The sequence below is a fragment of the Brienomyrus brachyistius genome, chromosome 19, assembly GCF_023856365.1.
Source record: "Brienomyrus brachyistius isolate T26 chromosome 19, BBRACH_0.4, whole genome shotgun sequence".
Taxonomy (NCBI): domain Eukaryota; kingdom Metazoa; phylum Chordata; class Actinopteri; order Osteoglossiformes; family Mormyridae; genus Brienomyrus; species Brienomyrus brachyistius.
This window is the reverse complement of record NC_064551.1, coordinates 16,537,384-16,559,761: the sequence shown is the minus strand read 5'-3', so window position 1 is coordinate 16,559,761 and position 22,378 is coordinate 16,537,384. Positions and strand designations below refer to the sequence as shown.

Below are 22,378 nucleotides of genomic sequence, written 5' to 3'. Positions count from 1 at the left end.
AATTTTTATTAGCGACTGATGAGGCACAAGAGGTTCCAGATATGGCAGAGGCCATGTCATCCTACAGCCGGGAACAGGAGCTCGCTCTGAACGCCGCTGCAGTCAGAATAACAACGATGCTGCCGTAATTACAGATTAATGATAAGGGAAACTAATTAACCAAAGGAGGTTTCGGCATGTGAACTGGAGGAATAGCTTGGCTGCCTTTGCCGTCTGCAGTTATTTAGATGAGCCTGTTCGAGTGGATCTTAGGAGTAGCATCGGTGACCGGAATTAAGCGAGATGCAGGAATGGCGAGCATGCAGGGGGGGGATGAGTCTAGATAGATCAGGAAGTGACACCGTGGGTCCCTCTCACAATTCCGGAATGCATTTATCAATCCCAATCCAAATCAGGAATTGGAGCTGGAGCTGGGATGGGAAAAAAAAACTATGGGGAACAGAACTGGAAATGAATTCAAATTTCAGGGAGATTTAAATTCCAACTGCAGTTCTATTTCCTGATTTGGACTGGAATTGATGAATGCATTCTGGAATGACCCCAACCCTGATAAATATGTTATACGTCATTATATATATATGTGTGTGTGTATATATATATATATATATATATATATATATATATATATATATATACTGCCTTGTGCCCACCCATTGCTTCCGAGATAGGCTCTGGCCCCCCGCGACCCAGTAGGATAAGAGGTTTGGAAAATGGATGGATAGATGGATGGATATATATATATATATAAGTATTTTAAATGTTATGTCATTTGTTAAGTTATTACTGCATCCCTTTACTTGATGTATGTGTGTAAACATTCACAGTATCTTTACATGGATGTTGACAAACAGGTTACAGCTCAATCTGAATTTCTAAAATAAAATTAATTGGTTTTGCAGACCCTCTGCAATCACAACGTACCCAGATTACTTTAGGCGGCTCTGCTGAAGAAATCGCCCTGACGGCTCCAAGCAGTGCTGATTTGGATAAGAGCCCCCCCCCACCCCCAGGCTTTGCAGGGGGTGTGCAGGGCTGTAACTAATGTCTGCCCCCCGCCCCTCGCCGCTGACGCCAACACCCTTGGCGCATAAAGGTGTCCTTGACAGTAATCTTGCTCATTGTTTGACAGTAGAAGAAGCTGTCAGGACCCTCAATGCCCCCCGCAAAATTGCACCCGACAACAGCGCCTCCCGCAGACCTTTCAGTGCCTCAACACCTCCTGGGGAGGTTGGTAGGGGGCTCAGAATCTGGGACTGAGGGCTTTCGTCTCTCCTAATTAGCCATGCAGACGAACCGCACGACTCCGTCCTGGGGGAGCCGGTCTGTGGCGATCCTGTAGCTGGGAGACGCCTGCCGCTCCTACGGGGGGGGTATCTGCCCCAAGGCTCCCTCCACCCCGTGGTACTAATCTGACACTCTGTGGGATTAAGCACATTTAAAACCCAGATACCTGCTGCTCTTTCATGACACCACTCACATTTCTTCATTCTATATATATATATTTTTTTTTTCAACAGTCTTTTTTAAAGTCTTGTGTGCAGGATCTTATTCTAATGAGTTTCTTTTTATCGACAAACTGACCTATTGAAATGTCGGCGAATTTTTAAATATCTTCTGCGGTGAGAGTGAATTGTACCTTCTAAAAGTGCCTTTACACTGCAGCTCTCTTGAGATCTGTGCTGTACACCAAGTTTATGATAAATACGTAAAAACAACGAGAAATTGCAGCGCAAAAATGGGGTGATTCACAGTTATCTTCATCCCTCTCCTCAAACGGTTTAAGTTTTCCATTTTTTAATCTACATACCTGTACCTTGCAGAAAAAAATGAGTCACAAAAACAGTATCGGCTGATTTAACTGTCATACCTTGATGACGACAGGAGAAATCATCAATATTCCCTTTAGAAATCGCGTTGGGCAGTCTTAGCTGTTAATAAAGGATTTACTTATTTGCCCGGTACTTTAGACAGAGCTGGTTTTTCCTTCTTAACAAGAAAGTCATGGACTCAAACCTGCTTCCTTGCGGTTTTATATCCCGGGAGGGAGAACGCAGTAATTAGTTTCTGCAGTAAAACACCCAACTGTAGAAAAGCAGTATAAAATGAATGAAATGTATAACTACGAGATAAAAGTAAAAATTACTTTCTTAGCATGTCCTTTTTGATATTATTCTGCATATTACATTTAACCAGCCTACACAGCCAGTTGTGTATTTTGTTCTCTTTGATAATGTTTTAGGTTAGTGTAGGCCATGACATGACCAGTAAAGACAGTTTCCCATTCCTGATATTGTGTACAACTCCTTTTTATTCTAGAGAAGTCAGAACTGATGACTCTTGGCGTCATAATAGAGTTTGAAAGGTTTAAGCAGCTAGATCTTAGAGTGAGGGGAGCAGTGGCAGGATGACAGGCAGATCACGGTCGTCTTGTCGGGTCTGAAACACCACACTGAGGATTTTTAGGCACATAGTCGCTTGTCGTATTTCCCTGTCGGCTCTCAAGCATTGGCAGATGGTCCCGGGTTCAGGTGGTCAGCAGGCTGCACCATTCCTCCTGTGAGCTTTTGTGTGTGTGTGTGTGTGTGTGTGTGTGTGTTTCTGAGAAACCAGGCCACTGTCACACGCAGATCCATGACCAAGTCCCCCTGCGAGAGCATTAATGTCCCATGTCCGTTTGCACTACCGAGCCAGGCGGGGGCCACATCTCCAGTGCATCAGGCTCACCATGGGTGATGTGGTCAGATGGATGTGAGCACCGCCCCACTGGAGGGGCAGATGTGTGACTGGAGTGATTGAGCGAGCTGCAGTGCGCATCAGCGGTCATGAATAACCTGTGCCCCTCCCCACATGTACACACTCCCGAGTTACTCCGTTCCAGTGCACCACAAGACCCATCCTCCATCTTCTGAAATATTCAAGCGATGGGAAAGATGGGACTGAGCAGCTCCTGGCAGAAGGAGGTAACAGGACAGGAAGCTGTGCGTTTTTTTTATTAACCTCACATGTGCAGCTGACTGGCTTCTCAGGAGATGGACATAGCGATGGGGAGACTGGTTCAATCAAAGGTGTTCCTTCTGCCGGAGCGATCCGGAAAGACGTTTGCTCCGCCATCTGCGTTATGCTTTCACAGCCATACTGATGAAACGTAAGCGTGATTTTAAAAAGCTTCGTTTTAATGGACCCAAGCATTCCGGCGCTATCCATCCTTATCCTACTGGGTCGCGGGGGGTCCGGAGCCTATCCCGGAATCAATGGGCACCAGGCAGGGAACAACCCAGGATGGGGGGCCAGCCCATCGCAGGGCACACTCACACACCATTCACTCACACACACCTATGGGGAATTTAGCAACTCCAATTAGCCTCAGCATGTTTTTGGACTGTGGGGGGAAACCGGAGTACCCGGGGGAAACCCCACGATGACATGGGGAGAACATGCAAACTCCACACACGTGACCCAGGCGGAGACTCGAACCCGGGTCCCAGAGGTGTGAGGCAACAGTGCTAACCACTGCACTACCATGCCGCCCCTCATTCGGGTGTTAATTCACAGGAAATTTAACATCCATAAATCCAGCTCAAGAAAAATTCACTGCGACCCTTTTCTGGCGTGTGTGTGTTTGTAATACGGATTCTGCGTTCCTCGATTAATGGCGATATCCTGAACGGCAATCTTCCCTCATCTAACAGGTCATTTGACCAGCTCTCCATAGCGCCTCGCCGATTAAATTCCCTCTGACTGTGGATCCTGAATCTGGGTCAAACAGACCTTAATCGCATACAGGGTTAGACAATCGTTTCAGCCCTGACCTGCAGGCGGGCAGACTGTGCAGGAGATAAGCATGTTTCACTCTGCCCAGGGGTCTGTTTCAGCTTTTCTTGCTGTTTGAATCAGATGATAATGGCATTCATTTGAGAAATGCCTCTGTGGACCCCCCCTGCTGCTGCTGTACAGACCTCCAGCTGGTCATGGAACCCCCACTGCTACTCAACAGACTTCTAGGTGGACGTGGAGCCCCCACCACCCCTACTCTACAACAGCCCCCAGGTTGAATATCTAGGCAATGCAGTTTGAAGACTGAGCACTTGAATAAAAATAATTCATCAGAAGGGTGTCACACGGTCCAGGTGACAGACTGAAGGGTATCACTGGAACGCAGATGGAATGCGGAGCGCAGTGGTGGTGAGAAGGTGAGGTGACTCCTCTCTGGCTCCTGCTGGCCTGATAGCCAGGCATCCCGTCAGTCAGAACCACCTCCTGCGGGACCTCTCCTCATCGCTTCTCTCTCAGATACTCAGGCAGTCCTCTGGTTCCTGGAACTTTGCTCGGGACCAACCGTGGGCAAGCTGTGCTTTTCGGAAGCCCCTGAATCCCATCCAGATCTGCATAGCTCCAAGCAGCTCTAGGGGGCCCCACTGAGCTCATTAACTATGTAAGGGCCATTATAGCAACTGTTCGCGCTTGTTTAAACTTTATAAGTAGACAAGCAGGAATGAATGTGTGAGAATGCGTTGGTACTCCGTACTGGGGCATCCACCTCATTGCCAGGGATCTCCTTTACACTTCTGGCACATTTTGACAGGACTGAATGATCTTCTAGGAACTGCTTCATAAAATCGGTGTTTCTCATTCAGCAACACAGTACAGCTCTCCATCAGCTACATAACCCCTGCAACCATGACCTGGATAAGCAGGTAGAACAGTGGTTCTCAAAGTCGGTCCTCGGGCCCCACTGCCCTGCTTGTTTTCCAGCTATCCATGCCCCACACACAAGTACCAGCTGTCTTTCAGCTTCTGATTGACTGAACACACCTGATCCAGGTAATCAGCAGTGTGTGGGGCAGGGATAGCTGGAAAACAAGCAGGGCAGTGGGTCCCGAGGACCGACTTTGAGAACCACTGAGTTAGAAGGTGGGTGGACGGATGGATGGATGGTGAATACTGGTGTAATAATCCCATACCCAACAGTGATCTTTGTGCAGTGGTAAGAAGTCTTACTGCTTGTGGATAAAAGCTTCTCCGGAAGCATTCAGTTTGGTGTTTGAGGTCACAGAGGCGTCTCCCTGACCTCAGCAGCCTGAACAGTTTGTGTACGGGGTGGGTGGAGTTACAGGTGACCCTGAAGGCTCAGGTTGTGCACCTCGTGGAGTAAATGTCCTGCAGGACTAGTAAGGGGCTCCCGATGGTGCGCTCCACCCTCTGCTGGACCAGCTACTTCTACTACATCTCTCCTGATGTCCTTCACATTTCAGGATCTGCACAGCTACAGTAGAAAGTTTTCAAACTGCTTTTCTGTCTGTTATCAGATTTTTACACTAGACTTGTTACAGAGCACGGTACAGATGTTTTTCAGAAGACAGTGAAAACAGTGGAACAACCGGTATCTAATGCAGGAAAGACACATGAATTATTACCTGCCGCTTTGCCGGGAGCCATCTGTCACTTTTGGCAAAAACGTGTACAGTGCATTCAGACACAAATTTGTGATTCTTAAAGCCAAACGATCGCTTGCCCCTCCCACAGCTGGAGACATACGGTCAAAATGCATCCGCAGTGTCAGCAGTTGAGTTAGGTACATGTCTGGTGGGACTGGGGGGGGGAGGGTAACATACCCCTCCAACAACAATACTCGTGTGACACCTGTTTATCAGTGCAAATAACCCCACAGTGCAGGCCTGAAGCTGCATTAACTGAAGTGGACAGTGATCGCTCACGGCAGTGATTTAGACACGCCAGTGCCGCAGTGCACTGTGACATGCCGGAACTGTGTTCAAAGCAGCCTTTGGGAAATATAGATTCACGGCAGTGTATGTAAGGTAAGACAATGACAAGGAGTAGCTTTTGGCATCAACGAGTAAATCCATTCTACACGATCCATAACTCACATCTAGTTTCTCTCTCACGCTCCAGAGTGACTTGCAGTTTGTACCTCTTTATATAGATGGATGCATCAGTTCAGCTTAAGCACCTTGTTCAAAGGTTTTATCCCTGCGACATGAACCAGCGACATTTGGATCACGGCGCATATCCATTATCCATAGCACTTTATCCCCAATGTGTTAAAGTGGGCATAGCAGAGCATTATGGGTATTCTGTAAACTTGAATTCCACAGACATCCCCAGGTGTTTGGGATGGAGGTATTGCCAAGATGCTCTGTGGTATATTTAAAAGTAAGATACTGATCTCACTCTTTCTAGGGGACAAGCAGCGATTGATTATTAGCGATCGCTTGAGCTTAAATGGTAGCATTTGATTACTTTCATGTCTGTTTTGGGCAAATACAGCCCTTGTACCGCTGTGATCCACTGTCTTCCCAGGTGACCAGGCTTTGGAAGAGCAAAAGGCTACTCAGTTTATTGGCTTAAAGATAAGGAGGATGATTAAGAGTACAGGTTCTTAGCTCCTTTAAATACGGCCTGTCCCAAAAAAGAGGATTTCAGTAGGCACCCTTTATATATACAAAATTTCTCTCTATCTCTGATGGGTCTTTATGTAATGGTGACTTTTCTGTGTTTGACAGGTATGACACCATCACAAACCAGTGGGAGACGGTGTCCCCGCTTCCCAAGCCGGTGCACTCGGCCGCGGCCACCGTGTGTGGAGGGAAGGTCTACGTGTTCGGTGGGGTGAACGAGGCGGGCCGCTCGGCGGGCGTGCTGCAGTCCTACGTACCACAGACCGACAGCTGGAGCTTCATCGAGTCGCCGATGATCGGTAAGGCTGGATGCCTTTATTCCAATACACTTAAACGAAAACATAAAATACCAACTTACTGTGAAACATAGTTTTAATTTTTAAAGTTTCTCTAATGCTAAGTAACTAAACTCACATCATAAAGTCGTTAATAATTAAGAACTAAAAGACGGACACTTATTCGATATCATGATCATTAAACGTGGCCAGTTAGTACAAGTAATGTGAAGCATTTATACGTGAACTTTTGAAATCACAAACATCAAATCCTCGGCATTATATTATGCTGATCTTCGAAACAGACGAAGGTTCTCGGTGGCACTTTAATTTGTTCTGGGTTTCAGTTTACATGCGCTTTCCGCTTGAGTCTCTCCATATTTATTCCGCCGATCGCGCTCCGAGGCGCTGTGGGGGTTTGCGTTCCGCACCGCCGTCATCCGCTCCTCACTGCCATCTGCGGCGGTTTAGGGCTCTAGGCTCACCGGCGCCGGAGCCCAACCCGAACACACGGGCAGACATTAACGTGCCGGCGGTTCCTCGCCCTGACGGACGGGTTGTCTCTGCCGCGCACCCGGGGGGATCCGGACGCCCGCATCGGCGGCGCATCGTGATTGAAAACAATTACACATGCAGTTTATGTAGTGCGCCGATACTGAGCGTGGAGTCAGGCGTGAAACCGATTTCACGCTACTTTCGTCAAACTCGAGTAAATCGTCTAGTGGTTGACAGGCACTCGTGCGCGTGGAGCTCTGTTTAAGGCACGAAGGCAGTCTGGTCCGCTGTGAGCACGCCAGTATAATAATAACAATACAGACAATACAGTCTCCGGGTTAAGAACCTCCGACTTACGGACAACACGTACTTACGACCGGACGGCGATAAAGCCGCTTATATCAAAAATCGCATTATATACAATAATTTGTAATACCGAACGCACCCACTACATACTGACGCTTATGAAAACATTGCGTGGCTTCAGCGTAGTGGTTTGTCGACTCGCGGTACAGTGCAGTATGTAGTTACTTTTATTATTATTGCGTAATAATAATTATTATTATGTACTGCATTATTATTTTTCCGACTTACCTACAAATTCGACTTAAAGACAGATATAGGGGACGGAACCTGTTCGTAACCTTGGGACTGCCTGTAGTAATAATAATAATAATACAAATATTCAGTGTCGGGCCAGTTTCATAACATCCATCCATCCATTTTCCAAACCGCTTATCTTACTGGGTCGTGGGGGGTCCGGAGCCTATCCCGGAAGCAATGGGCATGAGGCAGGGAACAACCCAGGATTGGGGGCACATTCATGCACCATTCACTCACACATGCACACCTATGGGCAATTTAGTAACTCCAATTAGCCTCAGCATGTTTGTAGACTGTGGGGGGGAACCGTAGTACCCGGAGGAAACCCCACGACGACATGGGGAGAATATGCAAACTCCACACACGTGTGACCCAGGCGGAGACTCGAACCCGGGTCCCAGAGGTGTGAGGCAAGAGTGCTAACCACTGCACCACCATGCCGCCCCCATAACAGCATCAATAATAATAAACATCATCGTGCTCGATATATACTGGCCCAGTCTAATGAGAGCTCCGTCTCTTGGGGCTGCCACTTGCTCCAGCCAGCACGCATCGGTTATCATGAAAGGTACACTTTCATCCAGCTCCAATGTGGACAGCTGCAAATGACTTTCTCGGGCTCAGGAATGTTTCACATGTTTTTGTGTTTGAAGAGAAAATTCTTAAGGGTGACATCAAGAAAGTATTTCTTCACACCTGTCACTTTGACCAGAAAATATGTTATTGTAATATTGTAAGTTATTACAGATGTAATATAACAAAAAGTTTGTTGGATAGCGCATGTGGCATGTAAGTGCCCCGCCCCCCAACACAGAGATGAACACCCCCCCCCCATACTGCTGCCTGTACTGCTGTCTTACTCATATGTAGTGAAACGGAGCAATTCTCTCTCTTTGCAGATCCCTTATCTGTTACACAAATCTAATTATGAATGTGTGTTTGTGTACTTAGACACATGACTGCCCCAAAGTACTTATTAAAGAGTGTGTATAAACACTACACCAGTCACTGAAAGGTAGAGTAGTTTGAGAAGGACAGAAGAGAGTGCAGGTTGGTATCAGGTGAGGAAACCTTCGGCTCTCCAGGGTTCAGCCTTTTCAGGCACGTCGACTCTGAACAGGTCAGAAACCACCAAGTACGGCTGGCGATGTGGCCCCGCTTTCGGACCTCTGCTGGGATAGCCGGTCATGTTCGGCGCATCAGACTTGGAGTCGCCGTTCTTGTAAGTGTGAGTGACGGGGTTACTGGCCTTTCTGCTGTGGACGCGGTCCGCATGCGGGGGAAAACTCAGAAAAACACAGAGCACTGATGCTCACAACGGCACTGATGGTGAGAAAAAATGCCCGACAGGCAGAACGCGATGGGGGCATTTTCTGCTTACAGTTGCACTTCCCGGTGCTGGGTAAAGCGGGGGTGTGCCATTTTTACTCGCTGAGAGTAAGGTAGTGCAGGAGTCTAGTCCCTTACCGACAAATACATCTGTATCCTGTCTTAGTTTCGCAGTATTTCTGTGCTGTGGGAAGCGTATCTTGGATGAGGAGTGAATGCCAGTTGTAATGGACCGGTCTATGTTAAAAGCAATTCCCAGCTTTCAGGCTGACGGGGAAAACAAAAGCCCCCTGAGTGAATTAAGGGAGTTAATTTTATATTTAAAGATGATATTTCCAAGCAGTGGTCTATCCAGAGAGAGCGAGAACTACCCCAACACGGGATGCCATGTTTGCCCAACGACACCAGCACTTACTGCATTTCAGAATATAATGAAAACATTTATCTAAATACATAAGATGCAAACCCAGCTGAGAACAGGAGCAAACAGACCTGCATGAGTCTCTGTATCTAATGGAAGCTGGTGGTCAAGAGTGCCTAGAGATATATAGTGGTTTCGAATGCCAGCTAGTGTGAAAAATAGCCTATACCGCAGCTTCTTCATGGAAATATATCTGGAAGTACTCGGATCTCTTAATGCTGCCAACACGGAAAAGAGTTTCTTTTGGAAAACTGGAACAGCAGGGATGACCTGGAGTTCCTGAAGTTCTAAGATGATGTGTTTTTTTTCCCTTTGGGGTTTTGAAAATGGTTTCTCCTTATTGGGAGATCTTCTGTTGAGCTGGTACCTGTAGCTTCTGGCTATTGAGTGTCGATGCTTAATAATTAAACTGAAAGATGGATTATTTTGGGGAGGGATTTTTTTCTATCATCATGGCACATTTTGGATGTATTATTCAGCCCTGGGAAACACTAGACTGATTTCATTAATTCAGTTGGCTTAGAAAGTAATTAAAAATGAACTGCAATCTGGATAGTACGTTATACTTAAGGCTCATATATACCAGTAATGTCAGTAAAGTGAATGAGATGTGTTACCCTTCTTGTTGTGTGCAGATAATAAGTACGCCCCAGCTGTTACCCTCAACGGCTTCATCTTCATTCTGGGTGGAGCCTATGCAAGGGCTACCACCATCTATGACCCAGACAAGGGCAACATCAAGGCTGGACCCAGCATGAACCATTCCAGGCAGTTCTGCAGGTAGGTGCACATGCTGTTACCACTCACAAACCAGGTCATCCTGCAGCGTCAAACAGGCGTGACGTTTTGTAGGGATGCGGAATAAAAACCCCGTCTTACTGCTGGAACACTCAAGTCAGTCTCTATCCCGCTGACAATAAAAAACAAATAAATAAACCCAGAGGAAATGACTGTAATTCATGATTAAGCACTTGAAGAAAGCCGTTTCATTATACAGCTTCAGCAGGGAAATTTTCACTGTTTGCTAATTACTTCACATAATAGCTTTAAAAATTCCATGTTGACAGAATACTCAACTGGCTCAGAAAAGATGAAGGCGATTTACAGTAGGTATTATCTGTATGATGTCACATGGTGGATGACTGAATCTCCACTGGGATCGCAGCGGAAGTCTACGTGCTGTTGGGAATAGAAGCTTTGTACATGCTCATCACAGACGCACAGAGTGAGTCCCCACGCCCAGAAGAGTTTTCAGGAAGAACTGAAGTTCTCCAAGACTCATCTTTGTAGAGTTTCTCTGTAGAGGAGCCTGGGATTCGGCTCCCGTAGTCTTGGTGCTCCGAGACGTGGGCACGTCTGTTCTGGGTTCAAGTGTGTCTGTAGCGTAGCGCCTGAGTAATATTAAGACACGTTTCCCATATGCATCTTAAGAGGACAGGAACAGGAGAGGAAGTAGGCTCAGCTGGGATCACCGGTGACTAGATGAGTGATAACAGCCTTTCATAAGACTAATTAGGAGGAAAGTGTTAGGTTCCATACTTTTCTGGATCAGGTGTAATCAGATGCTGGGTTCGTTTTCATTGAACTTCCACTCCAGTTTTCATATTTCTATTTGCTTGAAATTGAAACTATTGTATGAAAACTATATACGAATGTTTTTAATGACAACCTACATACACACATAGGTTCTAGTGAACTAGTAGTTCTTTGGCTTCAACTTACAGTTGGCAGGCAGGGAAATTACCTGGGAAGGTATTACCTGGTACCTTGGGTGTCATAAGCGGGGAGGAGTACCCCTTATTCTGATTGGTCAAGGGGTTATGTCTCTATATGGTATCATACATGCTTATGCCACGTGTTGCCGAAAGGGGCCATATGGCTTGGGAGATAAGGGCTGCCGTTAAACTTTAATAAAATAAAAATACATCACATGTATTTATGTGTTACTTTTAATTACGTTAAGGAAAAATGAAACATATAGCGGGATGAATGCAAGCTAGCGCACAAACATCCAGCGGGTGTCCGTCCGACCGTAGCCACGACTTGTTAGGACTCGGCATAAGCGCCACGGCGTATTTTAAAAGAAGAAAGCACCAAAATGTTTTAAAGAACAAAACCTTTAGCGTTATTTTTTTTAAAAAAAGAAAAAAAAGCAGGCGAAATTTAAACAAGTACAAACATGCCCGAACGAAGCAGAAGAGCAGATGCTGAGTTTAAACAAGCCCAAGTGAAACCAATTAACATACAGCACGTCGTTTTAAAAGGAGAAAGCACTTAAACTCATTATATTTAGCCAACGTGTTAAAAGAAGAAAAACACTGGTAAATTCCGCTAAAGGTTATTTCGTTGTTAGGTTGAAGAAAGCATCTAACCAGCAAGTTTTTAGGAGGAATAACCTTTAAGTCCGACGGTAGGTAAAAGGCGAAATGAGCAAGTCCCGGAGCTCGGACACATGCGGCTGGTCTGTTTGAACAACGCGGTCAAAATGATAGTCCGAGACGCCCCGGTTTTGTGCATGCGCGCTCACGCAGATATCCCATTTCAAAATGGCGGCACCAACGGGGATACATGTTGCCCTTTTATTTCAAATAAGACCCTTTAACCATGACGTTTTTTAAGTAATGAAGCACTTTGTGTTATTTAAAATAAAACACCCTAAGCATTTCGACAAGAATCAAGGAATAACACAGGCAATCCCTGTTAAATGACTCGCTCTCTCTATGTCACGCTTGTGCGTAGAGCCACAATCCCCACACACCACTGTCTTTTATTGAAAACAGCTGAGCCAAGTAGTTTTCTGAATTCTAAAGTGAGTATAAAATAAGTAAACGTGTGTAAAATAAGTATAAAATGTCTTATAAAGCATATAGCAAATAATAATTAATGAAGAATTTAAGCATGACATCCCATACATACCTAGTCTATAGTTGGTAGAAATGGCGCTATCCTGCGGCCTACAAGATAAAAGCGTATGACACCAAACTGGAATCAGTAGTCTTTAAAAGAATAAAATACATTACATTAATTTATTAAATGTGATATTTTAAATATGTTTTAAGGCATAATAACACTTTTAATAATTTTAACAAGGTCACCGGACGCATCGAGATTCTCTAACTAGAGAGGAAAGAGGTTCTGTTGTTAAAGAATTATTCTTTAAACAAAATGCGCTATTTTATATCGGTAAAACACAGCCATCCTGTTTTTAGGGGGGATTTATGCGTATTGCATGTCTAGACAGGTCGGTCAGCTAATGTCCGCGGCAGAGGGCTTTTGGAGTCGTGAGCGATAAGCCCATGAGAAAGAAGCGTCAATGAAACAAAATGGCTGCCGGTTGACAAATTGTTTCACGGTGCCTGCAGAGTGACTGTAACATCTCGTTTAACCGCTGGTCCTGAGTGTGAGAAGCACACAGCCAGCAGCCCCATCCTGGCAGAAAGCACATTACCTCTATTTGTTAATCTGTCTTATTTGTAAATAGTAAAAAATAATATATTTCTAATTTAAATACAAGTCGATCTCTAACACCACAGCTCTGGGGCTCTAGCATAGGCCCGGACGTCCCGCTGCGGGCCTGGAGGTTGGACGAAGTATCTAACTACAATTGTTTAATCAGTGGAATAAAGTGCCGTAACTTAAATGGTTGTATGAGAAATTAGTATAAAATGTAAAATCAATAAGATTTAAGTAGTGTCTGTTATTGTGTCACAACACACTGAGTGACCGTGCTTGTGATGCAGGAGGTCCCCGGTTCAAGCCTCAGCAGAGTAGTGTATTTTATTTGCCGTCACCCGGCAGATCATTATCTTGAAGCCTTAAGGGTAGGTTAGTTGGTCAGAGGATGGAGGTTGGCGCGACACACTAAGCAACTGTGGCTGCGATGCAGGCGGTCCCTGGTTCGAGCCCCGGGCAGGGCAGTAGCTGTTTTTGCGTCACATCACCCGGCAGATCATCATCTTGAACCCTTTTCACTGTTTCTGTGTTCTGTCGTTATCTCTGTTAAGGATGTTCCACAACACACTCCTGTAAAGCGCATTCGGGCAACTTTGTAGTGAAAAGCACAATTTATAAAAATAAATTGAATTGAATTGAGGGCGGTAGATCGGAGGATGGATGGTGGCGCGACGCGCTGAGTGACCGTGCCTGCGGTCGAGGAGGTCCTTGGTTCAAGCCTCAGGCAGAGTAGTGTCTGTTATTCAGCCTTGGCAGAATAGTCACAGCGCAGACCCTAAAGCAACAACCTTAACACTAACACACAGAGACAGGTGGTACGTGTGCGAGTCCTTTATTTGGCAAGATAGGGAAAAAAAACATATATACGATAAACAACGAGCAGCAAGTGGCACTGCAGGCTAAGCCTTTGTATCTATGATCAGAAGGTTGCTGGTTCAAGCCCAGCCTTGGCAGAAGCGATAGGTGATGCATGTGTGAGAATTCTTTATTTGGCAAGATACGGAAAAAAAACATATATATGAAAAAGAGCATACAAGTAGGGGTGGCGAGTGGCGCTGCAGGCTAAGCCTCTGTATCTATGATCCAAAGGTTGCTGGTTCAAGCCCAGTCGTGGCAGAAGTGATAGGTGATACATGTGTGTGAATCCTTTATTTGGCAAGATAGGGGAAAAAAAGACATATATACGAAAAACAGCGTACAAGCAGGGGTGGCGAGTGGCGCTGCAGGCTAAGCCTCTGTATCTATGATCCAAAGGTTGCTGGTTCAAGCCCAGTCGTGGCAGAAGTGATAGGTGATACACATGTGTGAATCCTTTATTTGGCAAGATAGGGGAAAAAAAGACATATATACGAAAAACAGCGTACAAGCAGGGGTGGCGAGTGGCGCTGCAGGCTAAGCCTCTGTATCTATGATCCGAAGGTTGCTGGTTCAAGCCCAGTCATGGCAGAAGTGATAGGTGATACACGTGTGTGAATCCTTTATTTGGCAAGATAGGGGAAAAAAAGACATATATACGGAAAACAGCATACATCACAGGGCATTTTTGTTTTTGCCAAAAAAAAATTTTTGAAAAATGGACTGATGTGTGGCTAATCCTCTGTGCTTGTGATCAAGTCAGTGTGCTCGAGCCTGCCCTCAGCAGAATAGTTACAGGGTAGGCCCTCAAGCACACTGACTGATCCTGCAGTGTGATCTCTCTCACACACACACACACACCACAGGGCCAGTCAGTGCATTCAAGGGTCTGCCCAGCAACCACCCTGCTGAGGGCGGGCTCGAACCGCCAACCTCAACTTTCCAATCACAAGCACAGCGACTTAGCCCAGTGAGCCACTCACCAGTCCGACTCAGCCCAGCTCTGAATTTAACATTTGACTCTTAAACACGTACGGGTCAGAGCATATCCAGTTTACGGATCTGTGGCGATTTCTGAACAACTTTTTATCCGGATCCGGTTCAGACTCAACTTGCTATGTGGCCCCTCAGAATTGGGACACCTGCCTTTACACACAAATGAACTTTAATGACATCCCATTCTTAATACATAGGCTTTAATATGGAGTTGGCAAGATAGGGGAAAAAAAGACATATATACGAAAAACAGCATACAAGCAGGGGTGGCGAGTGGCGCTGCAGGCTAAGCCTCTGTATCTATGATCCAAAGGTTGCTGGTTCAAGCCCAGTTGTGGCAGAAGTGATAGGTGATACACGTGTGTGAATCCTTTATTTGTCAAGATAGGGGAAAAAAAGACATATATACGAAAAACAGCATACAAGCAGGGGTGGCGAGTGGCGCTGCAGGCTAAGCCTCTGTATTTATGATCCGAAGGTTGCTGGTTCAAGCCCAGTCGTGGCAGAAGTGATAGGTGATACACGTGTGTGAATCCTTTATTTGGCAAGATAGGGGAAAAAAAAGACATATATACGAAAAACAGCATACAAGCAGGGGTGGCGAGTGGCGCTGCAGGCTAAGCCTCTGTATCTATGATCAGAAGGTTGCTGGTTCAAGCCCAGTCGTGGCAGAAGTGATAGGTGATACACGTGTGTGAATCCTTTATTTGGCAAGATAGGGGAAAAAAAGACATATATACGGAAAACAGCATACAAGCAGGGGTGGCGAGTGGCGCTGCAGGCTCAGCCTCTGTATCTATGATCCAAAGGTTGCTGGTTCAAGCCCAGTCGTGGCAGAAGTGATAGGTGATACACGTGTGTGAATCCTTTATTTGGCAAGATAGGGGAAAAAAAGACATATATACGAAAAACAGCATACAAGCAGGGGTGGCGAGTGGCGCTGCAGGCTAAGCCTCTGTATCTATGACCCGAAGGTTGCTGGTTCAAGCCCAGTCGTGGCAGAAGTGATAAGTGATACACGTGTGTGAATCCTTTATTTGGCAAGATAGGGGGAAAAAAAAGACATATATACGAAAAACAGCATACAAGCAGGGGTGGCGAGTGGCGCTGCAGGCTAAGCCTCTGTATCTATGATCAGAAGGTTGCTGGTTCAAGCCCAGCTTTGGCCAGATAGTCACAGGGCATTTTTGTTTTTGCCAAAAAATTTTTTTTGAAAAATGGACTGATGTGTGGCTAATCCTCTGTGCTTGTGATCAAGTCAGTGTGCTCGAGCCTGCCCTCAGCAGAATAGTTACAGGGCAGGCCCTCGAGCACACTGACTGATCCTGCAGTGTGATCTCTCTCTCTCACACACACACACCACACTCCACACACACCACACCACACACTCCTCCACACACCACACCTCCACACCACAGGGCCAGTCAGTGCATTCAAGGGTCTGCCCAGCAACCACCCTGCTGAGGGCAGGCTCGAACCGCCAACCTCAACTTTCCAATCACAAGCACAGCGACTTAGCCCAGTGAGCCACTCACCAGTCCGACTCAGCCCAGCTCTGAATTTAACATTTGACTCTTAAACACGTACGGGTCAGAGCATATCCAGTTTACGGATCTGTGGCGATTTCTGAACAACTTTTTATCCGGATCCGGTTCAGACTCAACTTGCTATGTGGCCCCTCAGAATTGGGACACCTGCCTTTACACACAAATGAACTTTAATGACATCCCATTCTTAATACATAGGCTTTAATATGGAGTTGGCAAGATAGGGGAAAAAAAGACATATATACGAAAAACAGCATACAAGCAGGGGTGGCGAGTGGCGCTGCAGGCTAAGCCTCTGTATCTATGATCCAAAGGTTGCTGGTTCAAGCCCAGTTGTGGCAGAAGTGATAGGTGATACACGTGTGTGAATCCTTTATTTGTCAAGATAGGGGAAAAAAAGACATATATACGAAAAACAGCATGCAAGCAGGGGTGGCGAGTGGCGCTGCAGGCTAAGCCTCTGTATTTATGATCCGAAGGTTGCTGGTTCAAGCCCAGTCGTGGCAGAAGTGATAGGTGATACACGTGTGTGAATCCTTTATTTGGCAAGATAGGGGAAAAAAAAGACATATATACGAAAAACAGCATACAAGCAGGGGTGGCGAGTGGCGCTGCAGGCTAAGCCTCTGTATCTATGATCAGAAGGTTGCTGGTTCAAGCCCAGTCGTGGCAGAAGTGATAGGTGATACACGTGTGTGAATCCTTTATTTGGCAAGATAGGGGAAAAAAAGACATATATACGGAAAACAGCATACAAGCAGGGGTGGCGAGTGGCGCTGCAGGCTCAGCCTCTGTATCTATGATCCAAAGGTTGCTGGTTCAAGCCCAGTCGTGGCAGAAGTGATAGGTGATACACGTGTGTGAATCCTTTATTTGGCAAGATAGGGGAAAAAAAGACATATATACGAAAAACAGCATACAAGCAGGGGTGGCGAGTGGCGCTGCAGGCTAAGCCTCTGTATCTATGACCCGAAGGTTGCTGGTTCAAGCCCAGTCGTGGCAGAAGTGATAAGTGATACACGTGTGTGAATCCTTTATTTGGCAAGATAGGGGGAAAAAAAAGACATATATACGAAAAACAGCATACAAGCAGGGGTGGCGAGTGGCGCTGCAGGCTAAGCCTCTGTATCTATGATCAGAAGGTTGCTGGTTCAAGCCCAGCTTTGGCCAGATAGTCACAGGGCATTTTTGTTTTTGCCAAAAAATTTTTTTTGAAAAATGGACTGATGTGTGGCTAATCCTCTGTGCTTGTGATCAAGTCAGTGTGCTCGAGCCTGCCCTCAGCAGAATAGTTACAGGGCAGGCCCTCGAGCACACTGACTGATCCTGCAGTGTGATCTCTCTCTCTCACACACACACACCACACTCCACACACACCACACCACACACTCCTCCACACACCACACCTCCACACCACAGGGCCAGTCAGTGCATTCAAGGGTCTGCCCAGCAACCACCCTGCTGAGGGCAGGCTCGAACCGCCAACCTCAACTTTCCGATCACAAGCACAGCGACTTAGCCCAGTGAGCCACTCACCAGTCCAACTCAGCCCAGCTCTGAATTTAACATTTGACTCTTAAACACGTACGGGTCAGAGCATATCCAGTTTACGGATCTGTGGCGATTTCTGAACAACTTTTTATCCGGATCCGGTTCAGACTCAACTTGCTATGTGGCCCCTCAGAATTGGGACACCTGCCTTTACACACAAATGAACTTTAATGACATCCCATTCTTAATACATAGGCTTTAATATGGAGTTGGCAAGATAGGGGAAAAAAAGACATATATACGAAAAACAGCGTACAAGCAGGGGTGGCGAGTGGCGCTGCAGGCTAAGCCTCCGTATCTATGATCCGAAGGTTGCTGGTTCAAGCCCAGTTGTGGCAGAAGTGATAGGTGATACACGTGTGTGAATCCTTTATTTGTCAAGATAGGGGAAAAAAAGACATATATACGAAAAACAGCATACAAGCAGGGGTGGCGAGTGGCGCTGCAGGCTAAGCCTCTGTATCTATGATCCGAAGGTTGCTGGCCCTAGTCGTGATAGGTGATACATGTGTGTGAATCCTTTATTTGGCAAGATAGGGGAAAAAAAGACATATATACGAAAAACAGCATACAAGCAGGGGTGGCGAGTGGCGCTGCAGGCTAAGCCTCTGTATCTATGATCAGAAGGTTGCTGGCCCTAGTCGTGATAGGTGATACATGTGTGTGAATCCTTTATTTGGCAAGATAGGGGAAAAAAAGACATATATACGAAAAACAGCATACAAGCAGGGGTGGCGAGTGGCGCTGCAGGCTAAGCCTCTGTATCTATGATCAGAAGGTTGCTGGTTCAAGCCCAGTCATGGCAGAAGTGATAGGTGATACATGTGTGTGAATCCTTTATTTGGCAAGATAGGGGAAAAAAAGACATATATACGAAAAACAGCATACAAGCAGGGGTGGCGAGTGGCGCTGCAGGCTAAGCCTTTGTATCTATGATCCGAAGGTTGCTGGTTCAAGCCCAGCTTTGGCCAGATAGTCACAGGGCATTTTTGTTTTTGCCAAAAAAATTTTTTTGAAAAATGGACTGATGTGTGGCTAATCCTCTGTGCTTGTGATCAAGTCAGTGTGCTCGAGCCTGCCCTCAGCAGAATAGTTACAGGGCAGGCCCTCAAGCACACTGACTGATCCTGCAGTGTGATCTCTCTCTCTCACACACACACACACACACACACACACACACCACACTCCACACCACACACTCCTCCACACACCACACCTCCACACCACAGGGCCAGTCAGTGCCTTCAAGGGTCTGCCCAGCAACCACCCTGCTGAGGGCGGGCTCGATCCACCAACCTCAACTTTCCGATCACAAGCACAGCGACTTAGCCCAGTGAGCCACTCACCAGTCCGACTCAGTCCAGCTCTGAATTTAACATTTGACTCTTAAACACGTACGGGTCAGAGCATATCCAGTTTACGGATCTGTGGCGATTTCTGAACAACTTTTTATCCGGATCCGGTTCAGACTCAACTTGCTATGTGGCCCCTCAGAATTGGGACACCTGCCTTTACACACAAATGAACTTTAATGACATCCCATTCTTAATACATAGGCTTTAATATGGAGTTGGCAAGATAGGGGAAAAAAAGACATATATACGAAAAACAGCGTACAAGCAGGGGTGGCGAGTGGCGCTGCAGGCTAAGCCTCCGTATCTATGATCCGAAGGTTGCTGGTTCAAGCCCAGTTGTGGCAGAAGTGATAGGTGATACACGTGTGTGAATCCTTTATTTGGCAAGATAGGGGAAAAAAAGACATATATACGAAAAACAGCATACAAGCAGGGGTGGCGAGTGGCGCTGCAGGCTAAGCCTCTGTATCTATGATCCGAAGGTTGCTGGCCCTAGTCGTGATAGGTGATACATGTGTGTGAATCCTTTAATTGGCAAGATAGGGGAAAAAAAGACATATATACGAAAAACAGTGTACAAGCAGGGGTGGCGAGTGGCGCTGCAGGCTAAGCCTCTGTATCTATGATCAGAAGGTTGCTGGTTCAAACCCAGTCATGGCAGAAGTGATAGGTGATACATGTGTGTGAATCCTTTATTTGGCAAGATAGGGGAAAAAAAGACATATATACGGAAAACAGCATACAAGCAGGGGTGGCGAGTGGCGCTGCAGGCTAAGCCTCTGTATCTATGATCCAAAGGTTGCTGGTTCAAGCCCAGTCGTGGCAGAAGTGATAGGTGATACACGTGTGTGAATCCTTTATTTGGCAAGATAGGGGAAAAAAAGACATATATACGAAAAACAGCGTACAAGCAGGGGTGGCGAGTGGCGCTGCAGGCTAAGCCTCTGTATCTATGACCCGAAGGTTGCTGGTTCAAGCCCAGTCGTGGCAGAAGTGATAAGTGATACACGTGTGTGAATCCTTTATTTGGCAAGATAGGGGAAAAAAAAGACATATATACGAAAAACAGCATACAAGCAGGGGTGGCGAGTGGCGCTGCAGGCTAAGCCTCTGTATCTATGATCAGAAGGTTGCTGGTTCAAGCCCGGCTTTGGCCAGATAGTCACAGGGCATTTTTGTTTTTGCCAAAAAAAATTTTTTGAAAAATGGACTGATGTGTGGCTAATCCTCTGTGCTTGTGATCAAGTCAGTGTGCTCGAGCCTGCCCTCAGCAGAATAGTTACAGGGCAGGCCCTCGAGCACACTGACTGATCCTGCAGTGTGATCTCTCTCTCTCACACACACACACCACACTCCACACACCACACACTCCTCCACACACCACACCTCCACACCTCCACACCACAGGGCCAGTCAGTGCATTCAAGGGTCTGCCCAGCAACCACCCTGCTGAGGGCGGGCTCGAACCGCCAACCTCAACTTTCCGATCACAAGCACAGCGACTTAGCCCAGTGAGCCACTCACCAGTCCGACTCAGCCCAGCTCTGAATTTAACATTTGACTCTTAAACACGTACGGGTCAGAGCATATCCAGTTTACGGATCTGTGGCGATTTCTGAACAACTTTTTATCCGGATCCGGTTCAGACTCAACTTGCTATGTGGCCCCTCAGAATTGGGACACCTGCCTTTACACACAAATGAACTTTAATGACATCCCATTCTTAATACATAGGCTTTAATATGGAGTTGGCCCACCCTTTGCAGATATAACATCTTCAACTCTTCTGGGAAGGCTGTTCACAAGGCGTGTTTATGGGAATTATTGACCATTCTTCCAGAAGAGCATTTGTGAGGTCAGGCACTGATTTTGGACAAGAAGGCCTGGCTCACAGTCTCCGCTCTAATTCATCCCAAAGGTGTTTTGTCTGATTGAGGTCAGGGCTCTGTGCAGGCCAGGCAAGATCCTCCACACCAGACTCGCTCCATGTCCTTATGGACCTTGCTTTGTGCAATGTTGGATTAGGAAGGGGCCATCCCCAAACTGTTCTCACAATGTTGGGAGCATGAAATTGTCCAGAATTTTGGGATGGGGTCGGCGCCCTGTCCTGGGTAGCTCCCTGCCTTGCACCTGTAGCCTCCAGGATAGGCTCTGGACCCCCCTGTGACCCTGAATAGGACAAGCGGTTTCACTCGATATTTTAAGCCTTTAAACAGTGTTCTTTAACGAAACACATTTTGTTGAAATGCCTTCTCTTAATGTAGCACTTGTTTTTAGTTTGCTCGTCATATTTTTACCCAGAAATCAATATCGGCTGCAGTTTAATAGGGCCACTGGTTAGTCCGCTTCTATTTTAAAGGTATATTCACATTGTAACTGGCCCATTTTGTCTGCTCACAAAAAACATTGTTATAGATGGATTAAAATAGATTATCATCACAAAGTTTAAGGCAATGCCACAGACATCTGTACTCCTGCTGTTTTGAGTTGTATGGAGAAAATAGATTTTTAGTTATATAATTCAGTTCTGTTCCAGTATGCCTGTGTTCCTCTTCATTTTTGCATTTTAACATAATGTGACCTCGGGTGATATTCGTTTACTGATCAAAATGGTCGGTAGGATTTTCCCCCTGACACATTTAAATGAGGACTGCAATTTCCATGCGAATTCCCGTCTGAAATGTCTTTTTTTATTCTAAAATCCTGAATCGGAGTTTGTCCTGGAGCATCACACACATCCGATTGTCTCCTTCTCCTGCCTCTGAGTTTATCTGCACATAATAATCAGCCTGGATACATCGTGTATGTGCTGCATTCCTCTGGTATCAGGGCACTTCATGTAAATGGTATCAGTCAAATCCCAAAGGTGCTACAAAACACTAATCTCCTTACAACTGGAAGTTTTAATCCTCTCCGTGAAAAACTGTTGTTTCCGTCTGCAGGGAAACAGTCTATTTATAGGGATAAAATTTGCTGAGATTTGCAGTTGCGTTGTTGGATTTCTAACTTGTGCAACGATGTGCAAAATCGCTGCTCAGAAAATGTTTGGCCAAACAACTAATTTGGCACATTAAGAAACATG

General features: G+C 46.1%; 1 protein-coding gene and 1 long non-coding RNA gene across 7 annotated transcripts in view; both read left to right on the top strand.

The window, feature by feature from the left end:
- Window positions 1-22,378, top strand: part of LOC125714579 (kelch-like protein 29) — a 158,980-nt gene that overhangs the window by 134,394 nt on the left and 2,208 nt on the right. The window contains exons 12-13 of one of the 2 annotated variants that reach the window (XM_048985306.1): window positions 6,522-6,715; window positions 10,175-10,319. In XM_048985306.1, coding sequence (XP_048841263.1) covers window positions 6,522-6,715; window positions 10,175-10,319 — 339 coding nt within the window. Of the gene's footprint in view, window positions 1-6,521; window positions 6,716-10,174; window positions 10,497-22,378 lie in introns of those variants that run through there. The other variant, XM_048985305.1, reaches the window with a different exon arrangement.
- LOC125714589 (uncharacterized) lies at window positions 13,171-20,440 on the top strand. 5 transcript variants are annotated; one of them, XR_007383794.1, is made up of 5 exons: window positions 13,171-14,411; window positions 15,818-16,741; window positions 17,238-18,417; window positions 19,614-19,966; window positions 20,132-20,440. It is a non-coding gene; the product is annotated as an uncharacterized LOC125714589 (long non-coding RNA). The 5 variants fall into 5 exon arrangements; XR_007383797.1 differs by lacking the exon at window positions 13,171-14,411 and adding an exon at window positions 14,469-15,193 and having other exon boundaries at window positions 15,690-16,741; window positions 19,614-19,778; window positions 20,260-20,440; XR_007383796.1 differs by lacking the exon at window positions 13,171-14,411 and adding an exon at window positions 14,469-15,193 and having other exon boundaries at window positions 15,690-16,741; window positions 19,614-19,778; window positions 20,095-20,440.